The sequence below is a fragment of the Gobio gobio genome (genome assembly GCF_949357685.1).
Source record: "Gobio gobio genome assembly, chromosome: 9".
NCBI lineage: Eukaryota > Metazoa > Chordata > Actinopteri > Cypriniformes > Gobionidae > Gobio > Gobio gobio.
In genome coordinates this window covers 38,551,743-38,567,969 of record NC_137115.1, presented here as the reverse complement: position 1 = coordinate 38,567,969, position 16,227 = coordinate 38,551,743, and the positions used below count along the sequence as shown (strand labels likewise).

The 16,227-nt window shown below is 35.6% G+C and overlaps 3 protein-coding genes across 3 annotated transcripts; 1 reads left to right on the top strand and 2 right to left on the bottom strand.

The window, feature by feature from the left end:
- Window positions 1-1,286: 1,286 nt before the first annotated feature.
- LOC307131607 (uncharacterized protein) lies at window positions 1,287-9,746 on the bottom strand. Its single transcript, XM_079825329.1, has 7 exons — window positions 9,265-9,746; window positions 6,516-6,739; window positions 6,318-6,416; window positions 6,076-6,177; window positions 5,835-5,948; window positions 4,327-4,435; window positions 1,287-4,242 (listed from the first exon to the last, which is right to left on the bottom strand). Exons 1-7 carry the CDS (start codon window positions 9,410-9,412, stop codon window positions 3,194-3,196), a joined length of 1,845 nt encoding a protein of 614 aa, XP_079681455.1. The 5' UTR covers window positions 9,413-9,746; the 3' UTR covers window positions 1,287-3,193.
- A 384-nt stretch (window positions 9,747-10,130) lies between these two features.
- LOC307131596 (protein C19orf12 homolog) lies at window positions 10,131-12,492 on the top strand. The gene is made up of 3 exons (XM_079825315.1): window positions 10,131-10,265; window positions 10,425-10,607; window positions 10,681-12,492. The coding sequence occupies exons 2-3, from the start codon at window positions 10,448-10,450 to the stop codon at window positions 10,944-10,946; spliced, it is 426 nt and encodes a 141-aa protein (XP_079681441.1). The 5' UTR covers window positions 10,131-10,265; window positions 10,425-10,447; the 3' UTR covers window positions 10,947-12,492.
- Window positions 12,493-13,479: 987 nt separating this feature from the next.
- LOC307131517 (cytochrome b-c1 complex subunit Rieske, mitochondrial-like) lies at window positions 13,480-16,026 on the bottom strand. Its single transcript, XM_079825221.1, has 2 exons — window positions 15,829-16,026; window positions 13,480-14,170 (listed from the first exon to the last, which is right to left on the bottom strand). Exons 1-2 carry the CDS (start codon window positions 15,947-15,949, stop codon window positions 13,560-13,562), a joined length of 732 nt encoding a protein of 243 aa, XP_079681347.1. The 5' UTR covers window positions 15,950-16,026; the 3' UTR covers window positions 13,480-13,559.
- Between the last annotated feature and the right edge of the window lie 201 nt (window positions 16,027-16,227).

The window sequence follows — 16,227 nt, the reverse complement described above, 5'->3', positions numbered from 1 at the left end:
ATTATGCAGCTTAACTTATTACTACTATTATGTGCAAAGCCTTTGCCAACTATCCGAAATATGGACAAATCAAGGGCTTACGGTCTTTGTGAAGTTTTTTTAATCCCCAGCCATCATGTAAATTCTCAACAGTTGTTTATGTTTTGTTTTCTATTAATGTGACATCTAGGCTAGTTAAAAAAACCAACTTGCTTGGAATCTTTTCAATGAACTGGTTTTGTAAATTCGATCAATCAAAGCCAATCGTTCAAAAACTGTTCATCTGGAAACCTCCAATCCCAATTTACAGTTGCAAGAAAAGTATGTGAACCGCTTGCAGAATCTGTGAAAATGTGAATAATTTTAACAAAATTAAAGAGATCATACAAAAATGCATTATTTTTTATTTAGTGCTGTCCTAAATAATATTACATCATTTATATATATATATAATTTTAACAAAATTAAAGAGATCATACAAAAATGCATTATTTTTTATTTAGTGCTGTCCTAAATAATATTACATCATTTATATATATATATATATATATATATATATATATATATATATATATATATATATATATATATATATATATATATATATATATATATATATATATATATATATATATATATATATATATATATATATATATATATATATATATATATATATATATATATATATATATATATAGTAAATGCCGGCTCTTAATGCATTGTGTTTCCTTCTGGAGCATCAGTGAATGTTTGACTCTTTTTTAATAGTTGTGTTTGAGTCCCTCAATTGTCCTCAGTGTGAAAAGATGGATCTCAAAATCATAAAGTCACTGCTGGAAAGGGTTCAAATATGGAAAAGATGCTGGAAACTTTAAGAATTTGCAGGACCTGAAGAATTTTTTCTGAAGAACATTGGGCAGTTTAACTGCTCAGGACAAACAAGGGGCTCAAGAACAACCAAAACAAAACAAAAAAACAGAAACAACACACAGTATTAAGAATGGCTCATAAACTTTTGAACGGGGTCATTTGAATAAATTCAGCAATTTATTTTGTCTTGTGGATATGTAAACATTTTTCATGTAAAATATCTTATTCAGAAAAGTACTAAATAAATAAAAAAACATGCATTTTGTATCTCTCTTATTTAGTTATTCACATTTCACATACTTTTTCTTGCAACTGTAGTGTAACTGCACTGAGAAGTGCTATAAGCACATTTTCCGTTCGCATTTCACATAAAGCAAACAAAGTCAAAAGGGTTTGGAACAACATGAGGCAAATAATGACAAAAATTTAATTTTGGGTGCACCTTTCCTTTAATAAAATGTCACACGGTTAGAAAATAAATAGTTGTCACTTGGATGATTTACTTCACCCTTTCAAGCTTAAACAATCAGTATCCAAAACACTTACTGATATTCCTTGATTTATCTACCTCGAATATGGAAAATTCTGATGCAATAATGACAGTAGTTTACTAGACGTTTACACATTTAAGGCAGATAAAGTTTACACTCAAGTCAGGTAAACAAACATTAGAATGGAGTTTTACACTGCAATAACCTTGAACTTTAAACGCGCAACTCTCTTTCATGTTTTTTTTTTTTTTTTACTTGGCATAACATCCTATGTAGGAAACCAACACGTACACATGCAACACTGAATTAGTGAGACTAAGATTAACCTTAAAACACTTATCTGCCCTGATGTGTTATCTAAACTGAAAGTAGGGTCAACGCAACCGTGACATTCTTACTTAGTATTTTTGTCTCGTTTCCAGTCCAAATATTAAAAAAAACTATTATTTGTTTCCTGAAAAATTAAGCACGTTTTTGCTTAAAACAATCTAAATGATCTGCCAATGGGATACGAAATCTTGTTTCCATTTGGATTAAGATTATTTCTTACCCCATTGGCAGATAATTCTGCTTGTTTCCCCTCCAGAAAACAAGACATTATCCAATGCCATTGTACTTTTTTTTTTTTTTTTTTGATATTTGGACTAGAAACAAGGAAAAAATACTAAGAAAAGCCTTTTTTTCATTGCGCTTAACTTAGTAAAAGAAATCGCATCATGATCCAAAATGTCTGTCCTTACACAACCCTTCCAAGTCAATCAAAGAACCATGTCAACATCTATCCACTATAGAACACCATACAGAGACCCAGCGATAACCCTGACCCACCCACCATGCGTCACTAAACCAACAGCACATTGGAAACCATGTAGATTTAGTTATACTCACTTCATAGGACCTTCAGGGCAATCAGGACAAATGGACTAATAACAAAAACATACACGAGTCAACAGGATATAAATATTTTGCCACTGACCATCAATAGAGTTGAGGCAAGCACTTTGACCTTCATGTGGTAAACCGACGTAATCTGCTAAAATCGATGTTTGAGTACATATGCATTTGAGAAACAAACATGATAAACACCATGTTCACTGGCACTTTCTTTTTGGTGTCCTATGTTTTAAGGCATTAAATCAGGGTCATCAGAGTCGGAATCTTCTGAGTATGAAGCATAATACAGTATTTACATCAAATAAGACATATTACTGTTCAGTCTCTTTTTCTTCGAAAATATCATGGGTTCCGTATGAATTGGTGGCTCTGGCACACTCTTCCTTGCTCAGTCTTTTAAGCCACACTTGAGGTTGAAGCCACTTGAACTGCACGAGGAAGCTTTGACTCTCTAAAGACATTTTCGGAATGTGTTCTGAAGACAATAGCAGCTAAAATCTGTCCTGCATTGATTCTTGGGGTGCTGAGTTGCTTGGAGGCTGTGGATTGAGATGATGAGTAGGACTGTTGGTGGACTGAAGGTGAAGGAGCAACTGGTTTCTTTGAGGACACTGGTGAAAGACTCGAAGAAGAAGAAGTTTGTAGAGGATGAATCAGGATTTGAGGACAGTGAGTGTGTGGGGAAAAAGGTGGAGTGCTTTGGGTTTGCATGTAGGACATCAAAATGTTCTTAGAGGATGAACTCAGTTGTGAGGACAGCGAGTACTCCATGAGGTAAAAATAAGGTAAAAACGCTGCAGGTTTCCCCAACCCTAATGCAAGTGTTTTTAAACATTCAATGTCAACTGTTAAAAATAGATTTTGAGTACCTGTTAAAACAGATGTTCGAGTACCTATGCATCTGCAAAACATGATGAAGACCACGTTCACTAGCACTTTTTTTGGCATCCTCGGTTTCATTCTCCTTTCGGATTGTAATCAGGGTCATCAGAGTCTGAATCTTCTGAGTATGAATCCGAATAGAGTGTATTTACATCAAATAACATGTATTGATCATGTTCAGCTGTTTGTTCTCCTTCTAAAATGTATGAATTTGTGGCTCTGGCGCACTCTTCCTTGCTCAGTCTATTAAGGCACACTTGAGGTTGAAGCCACTTGGACTGCATGAGGAAGCGTTGACTCTCTAAGGACAGGTTCAGATTGTGTTCTTTGGTTCTGCTTGGTTCCATGAAGACAACAGTAGCTAAAATCTTTCCTGCATTGATTCTTGGGTTGCTGAGTTGCTTAGAGGCTGTGGATTGAGGTGATGAGGACTGTTGGTGGACTGAAGGTGAAGGAGCAACTGGTTTCTTTGAGGGCACTGGTGAAAGATTGACCTGTTGCATGTAGGACATTGAAATGTTCGTAGAGGAGGAATCAGGGTTTGAGGACAATGAGTGCTGGTTTGGAGACGCTTGAGGTTCTGGTGTGTGTGGGAAAAGAGGTGGAGTGCTTTGGGTTGATGTGGGAGTGCATTCTGCCTGTACAGCTTCTCCATCAAGCTCTTCAGAACATTCCTGAAGGATGCTCTTCATTTTTTTGCCATGTCTGGTGCACATCTGCTCTGTAAAACCAGCCTCACCATCTTTCTGTTCTGGTTCAGATTGAGTCTTCGCCTGTCTGTGCCTCCCAATCTGGTCCTTCTCCACTTGACAAGATTGGCTAACGTCAATCTGATCCATTTCAGAATCTGACAATTGCGTGGACGTAACAATTCCTCCATCATCACAAATTTCCTCCTGAGATATCCCTGTGTTTCTATTCTGCCACAAGCCCTGGGAACTAAAGAGGTCTTTTGTGCTGGTTTGTGAGAATCGATTCTCCTTTGAGCTGTTCTGAGATGGCCTCAAAATTACATGAAGGTTATCATGGGATTGTTTAACAACTTTATCGTCCCTTGGTTCCTCACAAGTGTTTGAAAGTGATGGTGTCATACTGTCATCAAGGCTCAGATTTGTCGTTACAGCTGCAATGTAGAGAAAATGCCAATGAAAATTAAACAATTTCAAAGCTGATATGACGATTTCCAAGCCAAAACCGTATTTCTTACCACTATATAGGAGCCTCTTTAGAACTGAGGCTAAAGACGCACTTTCCCTTGAAAGTAATTTTTTCAGGATCTTCTCTCCCCTCCCATATGGATGGGACTGGTTCAATACCTGGACACATTCATATGCAAATGTGGACAGATTAGATACAACAATAATGTATTTAAAGGAAGGCAATAAACAGATTAGTGGGCGGATACTAGTAAAAATCTATATTTTGAGAGTTAAAATATTTTTCTTACACTCAAAAACATTTTTTTTGGCCTCTTGTTCAGTTTAATCAACTAAAATGAGCTAAAGTAACAAAAAAAATTAACATTTTGTCACAACTTAATTTAATTGTGTTCAATCAGCCTAATATATTTAAAACTGAAGTTTTTTTAATTACTTGTGTTAAAACTACATCATTTTTGTTGACAACTAACTGGACAGTGGATCTGTAGTTCCCAGCATGCTTTGCAAGGGACTGCATTAGGAGAGTAAATTTAGGGATTAAAGTCTTATTTTATGTGTTAAGGGAAAGATGTTGTTAGTTAATGTTGGTGTTTAATGTTTAGTTATGTTAGACATTTAGAGGACTTTCTGTAAGGTTTATGAATTTTGTGGTTACATTATGCAGAAGAGTGGCGCCTGTGTTTGGGCGGTGGGTACTCATTGATCTATGCTACTGTCAGGAGTTTATTTCGTTACATTGTGTATAATGATGAATGAAACTGCTTATAATTGATTTTCCAATTAAATGTTTTAATTTAGTTTTATTAACATATGAATATCTTAAAATTGTATTTGATCAAATTGAGTTTGACCAACTCAATTACATTTCATTGCATGAATTTGTTTTTTATGAGTTGGGGCTACACATATTTATTGGATGGTAAACCTGCCCTCAATTAAATTAAGTTTGTCCAAAAGTTTTTTTTTTAAGTGTAGTCTTTCCTTCCTGTGATAGGCACTTAGGCAGCCAAAAGAGAAACCACAAGAGTTTACATTGAATTTATTGCCAGATATAGTTTATTGTATAGACAAAATACCAATAAAATATTTTCAGAAAAAAGCATGATTTGGGACTTTTAATTATAAACGAGCCTGAAATGCATTGGGACTCTTATTTTGAAATGTCTATGCTTTACTACATCCAGCTGCTCATTTAAAAGTGTAAAGTCTTTTTAAAGTCAGTTTTTACGTCCTCAAAGTTAAGAACCCTTTTAAAACTATACTTTTCTTATACCATTCAAGATATTTAAGACACTTTATGACCTTTTTTTTAACTAATTTTAGGACTTTTCAAGGACCCACAGGAACCCTTGATATTTAGCCAATATATTTACAAATGTAAGTGGTTGGAAATTTTTTCACCCGTTTTATCACCTGTCAGCAACAATTTACGCACTCTTATTTTTAGAAAATAAAAGCACAAAGAAATAAGTACAAAAAAATAGCAATGCCTGTCTTAAAAACAACTAAATAGAAGATGCAGCTACTTTAGATACGAATGTACATAAACACTAACCTGTTCAATACACGTAGGTTGTGGTAGGACTTTATCCAGCTCTCTCAAATAGTGTGAGAGTCTTTCCTCCAGTTTCTGTGCATACCGTTCACCGTATTGCTCCTCCATTAAATCCTGCAAAGTTGAATGGTCACATTTGATTTAAAGATCTGAAACTGATACAGACTAGTGCTGATATAAGTAATGTGCCATTCAACGCATTTCATAACGCTTTTTAAGACAGCAGGCCATTTTCACTAACCCGAATATAAGTCTCGCGCATGTCCCGGTCTCTTGCCAGGCAATGAGCAAAGGACTTGAAATCCTTCTGGTTTTTCTGCATCAGATCCATGTTTCTGCGGCTCTAGATTTAAGAAAAAGAAATAAATTATTTTTTACATTATACTTCACAGAGAGAACCCATGCATCACATATAGAGCATGCATCAATTACTTTGCTTTTATGTATTTGTGGCGGCCCCTGGTGGAAGAAGATTATACTTACACATTTGTGATACTCTGACAGGCTGTTAGGGAAAAAGTTTTCGATCTTGTCAGAGATATTAGCAGTACTCTGGTCATTCCACAACATCCACATGACAACCTAAAACAAAAAAAAATAATACAGCTATGAAAATGAAAACAACTTCATATTTATACAATTTCAAAACTCCCTATACACTCAATATACAGCAAGTCTCACCAGTGTCTGCAGACCAAACATGATCTTCATGTGTTTGATGGGAGTCACTAGTCGTGGCACAAGTGCGTATGTAACATTCAAAAACTCAATGGCTTTCTCAAAGTGCTTGATGTCTCGGGCTTGAAGGATCCTCCAGACCTCTGCCGCCACCACACGGACTCTGCACGGCTCTTCAAGGGTCAGAAGACGCCAGTCACCTTCTAGCCATAATGGAGGACCTAGAACTGAAAAAAGTGAAAGTTGATTAGATCTCCCATTCATAGGCCTGTGATCGTGATTATTCGTTCTAATCGCAATTATTTGAGATAATCTCAATAATTGTCAAGTTTAAATTTCAATCACATTCTGACATCCAAATCAAGGAAATTTAAAGGGTTAGTTCACCCAAAAATGAAAATTCTGTCATTAATTACTTACCCTCATGTCGTTCGACACCCGTCAGACCTCCGTTCATCTTCAGAACAGAAATGAAGATATTTTAGTTGAAATCTGATGGCTCTGAAAGGCCTCCATTGACACAATGGCACGGTTCACTCTCAAGACCCTTAAAAGGTACTAAAGACGTCGTTACAAAGTCCATCTCACTACAGTGGTTCTAAAATAACTTTATGAATCGGCGACAATAGTTTTTGTGCGCAAAAAACCCCTAAATAACGACTTATATAGTGATGACGATTTCAAAACACGGCATCATGAAGCTTCGAAGCGTTATGAATCAGCGAGTCGATTCAGCGGTTTGAATCGCCAAATTTAAGCAGTTTGGCGGTTTGACACGCGATCCGAATCATCATTCGGCTCATTGATTCATAACGCTTCGAAGCTTCATGATGCCGTGTTTTGAAATCGTCATCACTATGTAAGTCGTTATTTAGTGTTTTTTTGCACACAAAAACTATTGTCGCCGATTCATAAAGTTATTTTAGAACCACTGTAGTGAGATGGACTTTGTAATGACGTCTTTAGTACCTTTTAAGGGTCTTGAGAGTGAACCATGCATTGTGTCAATGGATGCCTTTCAGAGCCATCAGATTTCAACTAAAATATCTTAATTTCTGTTCCGAAGATGAACGGAGGTCTGACGGGTGTCGAACGACATGAGGGTAAGTAATTAATGACAGAATTTTCATTTTTGGGTGAACTAACCCTTTAAGCGATTCAAAAAATGCACAATATCGTTTTCCAGTTAAAGAATAAAATATAAAAAACACTGTTATAAAGTACACAAATATATTTAGGTTTGTGGGTTTAATTAGACGGCATTATATTGTATTATTATAAGTAATAAATCTTTAAATATTACAATATTTAAAGAATTAATTACGAATATTTTATTCTGGCACTGTTTTGGGCCAGTTATGGCTGATTTATGGGGACATGGAAGATGTTGTGGGTGAGTTTTGGTCGGCTTCCGGCATAGATCTGGTTTACTTTTGTCAAGGAGCTTTTGGGCCAATCTTGGGCCTTAATTCCATGTGGTCTGTGGGCCAAACTCGCAGCCGAAACTAAACCAGATTTGGCCCAGAATCAAATTGGTTCTGGGTATATCTGATATCTGGGTACTCATTGTTATAGCGTTAAAGTAACGCACACAGGCCCAATATTTAATATTTTTTATTAAAGGGTTAGTTTACCCAAAAATGAAAATTCTGTCATTATTTACTCACCCTCATGATGTTCCAAACATGTATGAGTGTCTGTCTCCTGCTGAACACAAAGGAAGATATTTTGAAGAATGTTTGTAAACAAGCAGATAGAGCAACCATTCACTACCATAGAAGGGGAAAAATACTATGGTAGTCAATGGTTGCTCTCTCTACTTGGTTACAAAAATTCTTCTAAATATCTTCTTTTGTGTTCAGCGGAACAAAGAAACTCATACAGGTTTGAAACAACTTGAGGGTGAGTAAATGATGACAGAATTTTCATTTTTGGGTGAACTATCCCTTTAAGAGATGTTATATTTGATTCTGTGTGGACTTACAGTCAGTGACATTGACAAAACAGAATTAAATTGTTAATCGCAATTATTTATGTCAATTAATCATCAGAACAAAATTCATTAAATAAATTAAACTACCCATTCATTCATGACTTAGAATCAACTTAAAGGGTTAGTTCACCCCAAAATGAAAATGCTGTCATCATATACTCACCCTCAAGTTGTTTCAAACCTGTATGAGTTTCTATCTTCTGCTGAACACAAAAATATATATTTTTTGAAGAATATTGGGAACTAAACAGTATATGGACCCCTTTGACTTCCATAGTAGGCGAAAACATACTATGGAAGTCAATGGGGTCCATCAACTGTTTAGTTACTGACATTCTTCAAAATATCCTCTTTTGTGTTCAGCAGAAGAAATAAACTCGTACAGGTTTGAAACAACTTGAGGGAGAGTATCTAAAAGTTTTGGGGACTTTTTCCTTGTTCCAAAAAATGTATTTCAAGTTAACTGATGACAGAATTTTAATTTTTAAGTGAGCTATTCCTTTAATACAGTTAAATCTATTATCTGTGTAGTTTTTGCCTCAACTGTGCAATCAATTTATGATTTCTGAAGTAACAAGTAACACAGTAACTGTGTAGTTACATGCAAATACATTAATTAAATAGATTATACTGTTTATATTTAAAAGCAATGCAAGATATATAATAAATCACACTTATCAGTATTACAATTTTATATAAATTACAGGTTTTGAACATGCAAATTTGGTAGGGTTATAAAAAAGACATTGTAAGAAACACCTTCTAAGACCTCCATCATCCGTTTAGTCCATGCATATTCGATGATCCATAATGGTAAAGCAGGAATAAGGATAGAACAGGCTTTCTCCAACCACAGGTTTTCACTCATTCCAGCAAAAGCAGCCGTTTCAGTCTTCAGAACTGTCATGATCAGGATGTCCGAGCATCAGCTGTTGTCATCGCAGAGCATCTGATGTGAGTTTCTGCATGCAGGAAACATCCAATCATTGCCTCTGCGGAGATGATGATGAGCTCCATTTAAAAGTCAAATTTTGTTAGACATGCCCGGGCACGTTTAGGAAGTAGATGGTGGAACAGTTTGCTTATTCTTATATAACATCATATATATATCACGGAATAATTAAATCCTGATTAGTAATACAAGACAGGGCCAGAAGATAAGGTCAGAGCAATAAAACTAAACATTCTTTGTGTGAAAACAGAAATTGTTGACTGTGATGTTTTTTTTGAAAAAACGAACCGATGAAGAAACTTTTCAAAATAAGAGAACCGTCCCGTCATCGGCTAAAAGTTGCATTTTTAGATCAACACGAACATATATATTTTTGCTGAGTTTATTGGTATACAATTTTTTTTAAATATTTGTTATTATTAGTCAAAATTAAAACACTTAATATGTGTAAATATTTATTTTAAAAACATCGTATATGCATTTATTTTCATTCACTGGCAGAATACAAGCAAAGTTCGCTGTTTAAATTATTACATTTTAAATGTAAAGTTATCTTTGCAAATCAATTCACAATTAAATATTTTAACTTTTAAAACGTGGCATGTATTTTTTATATATAGATTTTGTTTTATCTGTAAAGGGATTTTATTTTGAAAAAGTTATCTCTAGCTTCACACTTTTAAAAAATCATGACCTAGTGCTTGTTGGCGTTTTGGTAGTTTGACGTGGGCCACCAAATACCTAAATGTTTGAAGCCACAATTTCGGTTATATTCTGTCAATATTGAATCGAAAAGTTGCTTTTGACGGTGAGTGTGCAGCCCTTTTTTTATTTGTGTCCTTTAGACAACGTTTTATACAGTAAAGACGGTCTATTATCTATTATATATCTATATATAGGAATATAACGCATTTTATATTGTATTTTATAAAGTATAGAGTCACACTGGTTTGTTTTCACGTTGCAGCGACACTAATCTTTCCAAGCAAGATGCCGCCACATGTTGATGACGTAATGAAATTGTGTTGTGAATTATCCGCAAATCAACAAGTAAAAACAGCAGTGAAACAGTCTGGAAAAGGAGCAGCGGCAGCTGGTGGACTAGCTTTTGCAGGGGGCTTAATAGGGGGTCCTCTGGGAATTGCAGTGGGCAAGTACATTCATATCAACCTCATATAGTATCTATGAGATGTTTTTCTTACCTGCACCTTTGTGTTTTTAAGGTGGGGCTGTTGGAGGACTGCTTGGATGCTGGATGACAAGCGGACAATTTAAACCTCTCCCCCAGGTTATCATGGAGCTGACACCACACCAGCAGCACAGACTCTATGAGGATATTGTAGCCATCTTAGGCTCAATAACATGGACTGATGTTGCACAGCTGACTGCCCTTGTAATGGGAAATGCCACACTTCAGCAGCAGGTAACTGCTGCTCTTCTGAGCTATGTACATAAGGAACTTCAAGCTGAAGTGCATTATGTAGACTAACACAATCTTCATAAAAACAAACAAAAAAACATTTCAAACCTTATAATCATGTCATACGGGTTGCTTGATTAGATGCTTGAGGACTGTGGTTGAAAATGGCATATGTTTTTAACTTTATATGGTACATTTGAATCTGACAAGCACTGTATGTTCTTTGAAATAATTTCCTGGCATAATGTGCAGTTCATTTTCAGAACACTTCGGAAGATTGTGCATTATAGAACATATGTGAATGGTGTTAAATTATTGCCTTTTTAAAGTTATTTAAAAAAATTTAAATCTGTTAATTTGCAATCAATATTTGCATGCCCATTCAAAAGCCTTAAAAACTTAATGCTGGCTGCTTTAAAATATATATTTAGATTTGGCCAGACACATCGAAATCATGCGTTTTAGGGATTGTTTGACTGGATGCTGGAGTACTGTAGTTGAGACTGGCATTAATTTATATAGTACATTTCAATTAGTCAAGAATTGGATGTTCTTTGAAAAAATTGACTGGCATATTGTGTGGTTTATTTTCAGAACATTTAGGAAGATTGTGCATTATAGAATATATGGAAATGATGTTGGTGAATGAATGCCTTTTTAAAGTTATTTAATTAAAGACCTCCTGTGGTGAAAAGCAAGTTTTTAATGTTCTTTATATGTCTGTGTGTTTAAAAAAAAAATGCTTTCAGACAAACGTGCAAATTCACAAGTCAACACCAGTGAGTAGTATTTTCTCCTTAAAGGTAGGGTAGGTAGGATTTGGTTAAACTTTTTTTCCAAATTTGTTTAAACTTTCTTTATATATCAATACATATTTAAAATGTAAGTACTCAGAAAAAGAAAGTATACAAATTGAGTGTCTGTAGACCTCTCACGACTGTTTTAAAGACAGCTCATTATTTCCATTCACTCCACCTTCTCCCTTCTGGGCTCTTTCCAAAGCCACGCCCCCAAAACACATGAACGCGCTACGCCGACCGCTCAGCTGAAAGACGCATTATTTACCTGAGGCGAGCGGAGAAGAAGTGCATGTAGTGACATCATGTCAGAATCACATGTAATAAAAAATCTAACTTTATCATTATGAATATAAACAAATAAGATGTCTTTTAGTACTCACTATCAAGCTAGAATAACGATACTGGTAAAGTTTAAAATACACACACAACACAGTGTCTACGACACAAACAGATACAAGATAAAAACATCAACATAAACATAGGTAGATAATATAAAAACAAACCAAGGGCCGAAATAAACGTGCAGGTAAAGTTCCCGGTGAACATGTTAAAAGAGTTTAGACAGAGGGTAGTAGCTAAAGCTAACTTAGTTCTAAAAAAAGTTCCTGGATGCGGTGTACTAGCTTTTACACATGCATTTTGTTATCTAAAGTTACATTTTGCGAAACTCAACACGACAGCGATCAACTTGAGCTAAGCATATTGAGTATTTCTCATCTCTACTAATGGTTCGCTAAGTGTATAACATTGTAACTTTATGCTAAGTAATGTTATGTTAGCTATATTAGGCAGCTACGTGTGCTAGTGAGATATGCTTCATGAAAACATAAACCAAAAAAAATGTATAATCAAAATGAAAGATTACCTGTCCAGCAGAAATACAGCCTCTTGAACTCAAATCAAACGGGTGCGCCAGGGTTGCCAGGTTTTCACAACAAAATCCGCCCCATTGCTACTTAAAACTAGCCCAAAACAAGCCCAATCGTGTTTCTCCGGTAAAAATTGCATTTGGGGGGTAAAATATGTGTCTTTTTGGTAGGGCTGCCTGCTAAAATTCGCAAATCCCGGGGCAAAATATCACATAATTGGGGTCGCTTCAACCCGCGGACATGAAAAACAGCCCGCGGCAACAGTGTTTGAAGTAGCCCGACTTGGCAACACTGGGGCGCGCGCATGTGGGCAGATCCTGGAGCAAAAGCGGCGGTAGCCATGGTAGCGAGAGAGAGTGACAGTCGCCCAAGCCAATCACTTGTTTCGGCCCGAACGAAAATAATGAGCGGTGTTTATTGCAGATTAAAAAGTCTAGAGTCACTCGATTTTTATACTCTCTTTTTCAGAGTACTTAAATTTTAATTATGTATTGACATATAGTTTAAACAAATTTGGACAAAAGTGTTTTAGATCATTCTTACCTACCCCACCTTTAAAACTGCAGCGAAAAAATACGGTTTGAAATTTGGTCTTCCTTGTATCACAATCTACCTTGTAACCAATCACATCACGAGGGGGGTGGGCTTTAGCATATCATTAACTATTCTCTAAAGAAGGAGAGAAGTCAGGTTATCCTAGTATATCTTTTTCTTGTTGATATCAAAAATTGGGTACAATGAAGCAAGGGTGTAGTTACATTCAAGCTATTTTAAAGCATGAAGAATAATTTTCCACAGGAAAATCCACACGTTTAATGGATAAAATGATTAACTACAGGGCGACATATTTTGGAACTTTTTTTTGGTCGGACTGATAGAAATCTGTTTTTGTAATTTGCATGCCCAGTCAAAAACCTCAAAAACATAGATTTTGGTTTGCTTTAAAATATATATTTATTAACAGTTAGGTTTGGCAAGATAAAAGCATACAGAGAAAATGTCCATTGTTTATCCTATCCAACAATTACAGTATCCTCATCAGGAAATTCATAATAAGGCACCTCCAAGTTGAGAGGTGCGGGTCCTTTTCTGATCCTTCCCGAAGCATCGTAATGTGACCCATGGCAGGGGCAGTAGTACCCGCCGTAATCACCGGCATTTGCGATCGGGACGCAGCCGAGATGAGTGCAGACACCAATAACGATGACCCAGGTGGGTTTGCTGACGCGGTCTGTGTCATGCTGGGGGTCTCGGAGCTCTGAGAGGTCTACATTCTGCTCAACGGAGATCTCCTTCTCCGTTCGGTGACGAACAAACAGAGGCTTGCCTCTCCACTTGAAGGTCATGTTTTTACCTTCTGGGATATCGGACAACTTGATCTCGATTTTAGACATGGCCAGGACATCAGCAGAGGCACTCATTGAGCTAACGAATTGTGTCACAACCGTTTTGGCAGTATAGACACCCAACACAACAGTGGATCCGGTCACCAAGTAAGAGAAGGCCCGCCTAGTTTCACTACTCTCCTGAGAGGACATCTTAGGATCCAACACCTCAGCACGACGATAGTCAGAGAAGTCAGGGATTTTGATGTCTGTGTGAGCGAGACGTGTTCCAAAATGGCCTAAAAAGGAGAAAGTAATTGAACAAATTTAAAAGGGATAGTTACACAAACTTGTGTTTAATATAAGACATGTTAACTGTCGTTGCATGGAGGGGAAAAAAAGATAAAATGAAGGTGAATGGTGTCTTTGGCTGCCAGTCCCTAACATTTGGCCTAATATGAGTTGCATTCATTTTGGTCTGAGAGCTTGTATTGACAATGGGAGAGTGGAACCACTCTGTAAAGTCTACTCCAGCACTATACAAAGACTTTCAATGGGGTTAAGGTCAGGACTCTGTGGTGGCCAATGTGTGAAAATGATTCCTCATGCTCACTCAACCATTTATTCACAATTCTAATCCTAGATTAGAATGTGGCTATTGGGGATTTGCAATATGACGATATATATCGGATGGACATAATAAAAAGTCTATCGTTTCATATTATGCTCTATCTTTTATAGGGCTGTGCTGGTAAACGTGACAACTGCACCACTGTGGTTATTTCACAGTATGTGAATGCTGTTTTTTTTTTTTAAGTGAATATTATAACACGTGTGAAGCACAAAGCTTTATTTACAGAATAAATAATAGGTTCACAATTAAATGTTACATCGCAGCCATGGAAACATATGGATTCATGCCGAACAAGGAGGTATAGGCTTTGTAAGGTGAGCCAAATTTACGCTTTGTGTTTTGCGATTTGGTCACACGATTTTCCACGAATTTAACAATAGGCTTTATATTGCATTTATATAAAGCTTTATATTTCAGCTATATTAAAGCTATATATGTTCTTTTGAACTTTCTATTCATTAAATAATTTTCAACAGTGGTAATAATTGTTTCTTGAGAGGCAATTCGGCATATTAGAATGATTTCTGAATAATCATGTGACTAAAGACTGGAGTAATGATGCTGAAAATTCAGCTTTGAATCACATAAATAAATAGAATTTTAAAATGTATTCAAATTGAAAAAAAAAGTTATTTTAAATTGTAAAAATATTTCACAATAATACTTTTTGCTGTATTTTTGATCAAATAAATGCAGCCATGGTGAGATTAAGAGACTACTTTCAAAAACCTTAATGTTTCCAAACTTTTGACTGGTTATGTATGTATGTGTGTATTTATATATATATATACATATATTTATATTATATATATAGAAGTGCTGTCAAACCGATGAACATCCAAAATCAAGTTTCACATCCAAAATCAAGTTTGTGTTGACATGTGTGTACTGTGTATAATTATGTATATTTGAATACACTTATATATTTAAGAAATATTTGCATTTATATACTCTCTCTATATTATATAATATATAATTTAATTTAAATATTTTATATATAAATGTAAACTTTTTATTAAATATATACATGAATGTGTGTGTATTTATATATACATAATTATACATAGTACACACATATATTATGTAAATGCAAACTTTTATTTTGGATACCACTAAATATATATACACACACAAATTATTTCTAATGGTTTATTATAGCATTCATTATTGTATTAGAAAGAGTAGTCTTATTTAGACCTTTTACGTTTATAACATTATTTCTTATGAAATTTGCAAATCTAAAAGGCAGCATAACCGAATGTCATGTCAAGAGTCTGACCATCCTGTCAACTAATGACATGACCACGTTATATGATCACCTACCGCTCGCAGCACACTTCATCAGCACATCTGTATTCACTGCTCCAGGGACTAATGTTTTCAGCGGACCACAAGCCTGCAGGTAAGGGGACAAAGTCCCCAAACGAGCGGCCAGGGACATCATTTTTGCCCAGTTAAGAAGGATTCTGACAGCCCGTCCGGTCACACCGACCTTTGAAGAGAGTGCTTGCACAGAGGAAGCTCCTCCTTTAGCACGTCATAGTCGCCCGGCGATTGACTGAACAGAAAGCACGTTACAAAACAGAAATTATATAAAAATAAGCTATTGAAATGGTAAATACAATACATCCTATAATTAGTACCGCATTTTATTTTCACAGTATTTGTTGAAATGTATAAACTTTTATTGATAATTGTTATAATTTTGAACAGGCAGTACAA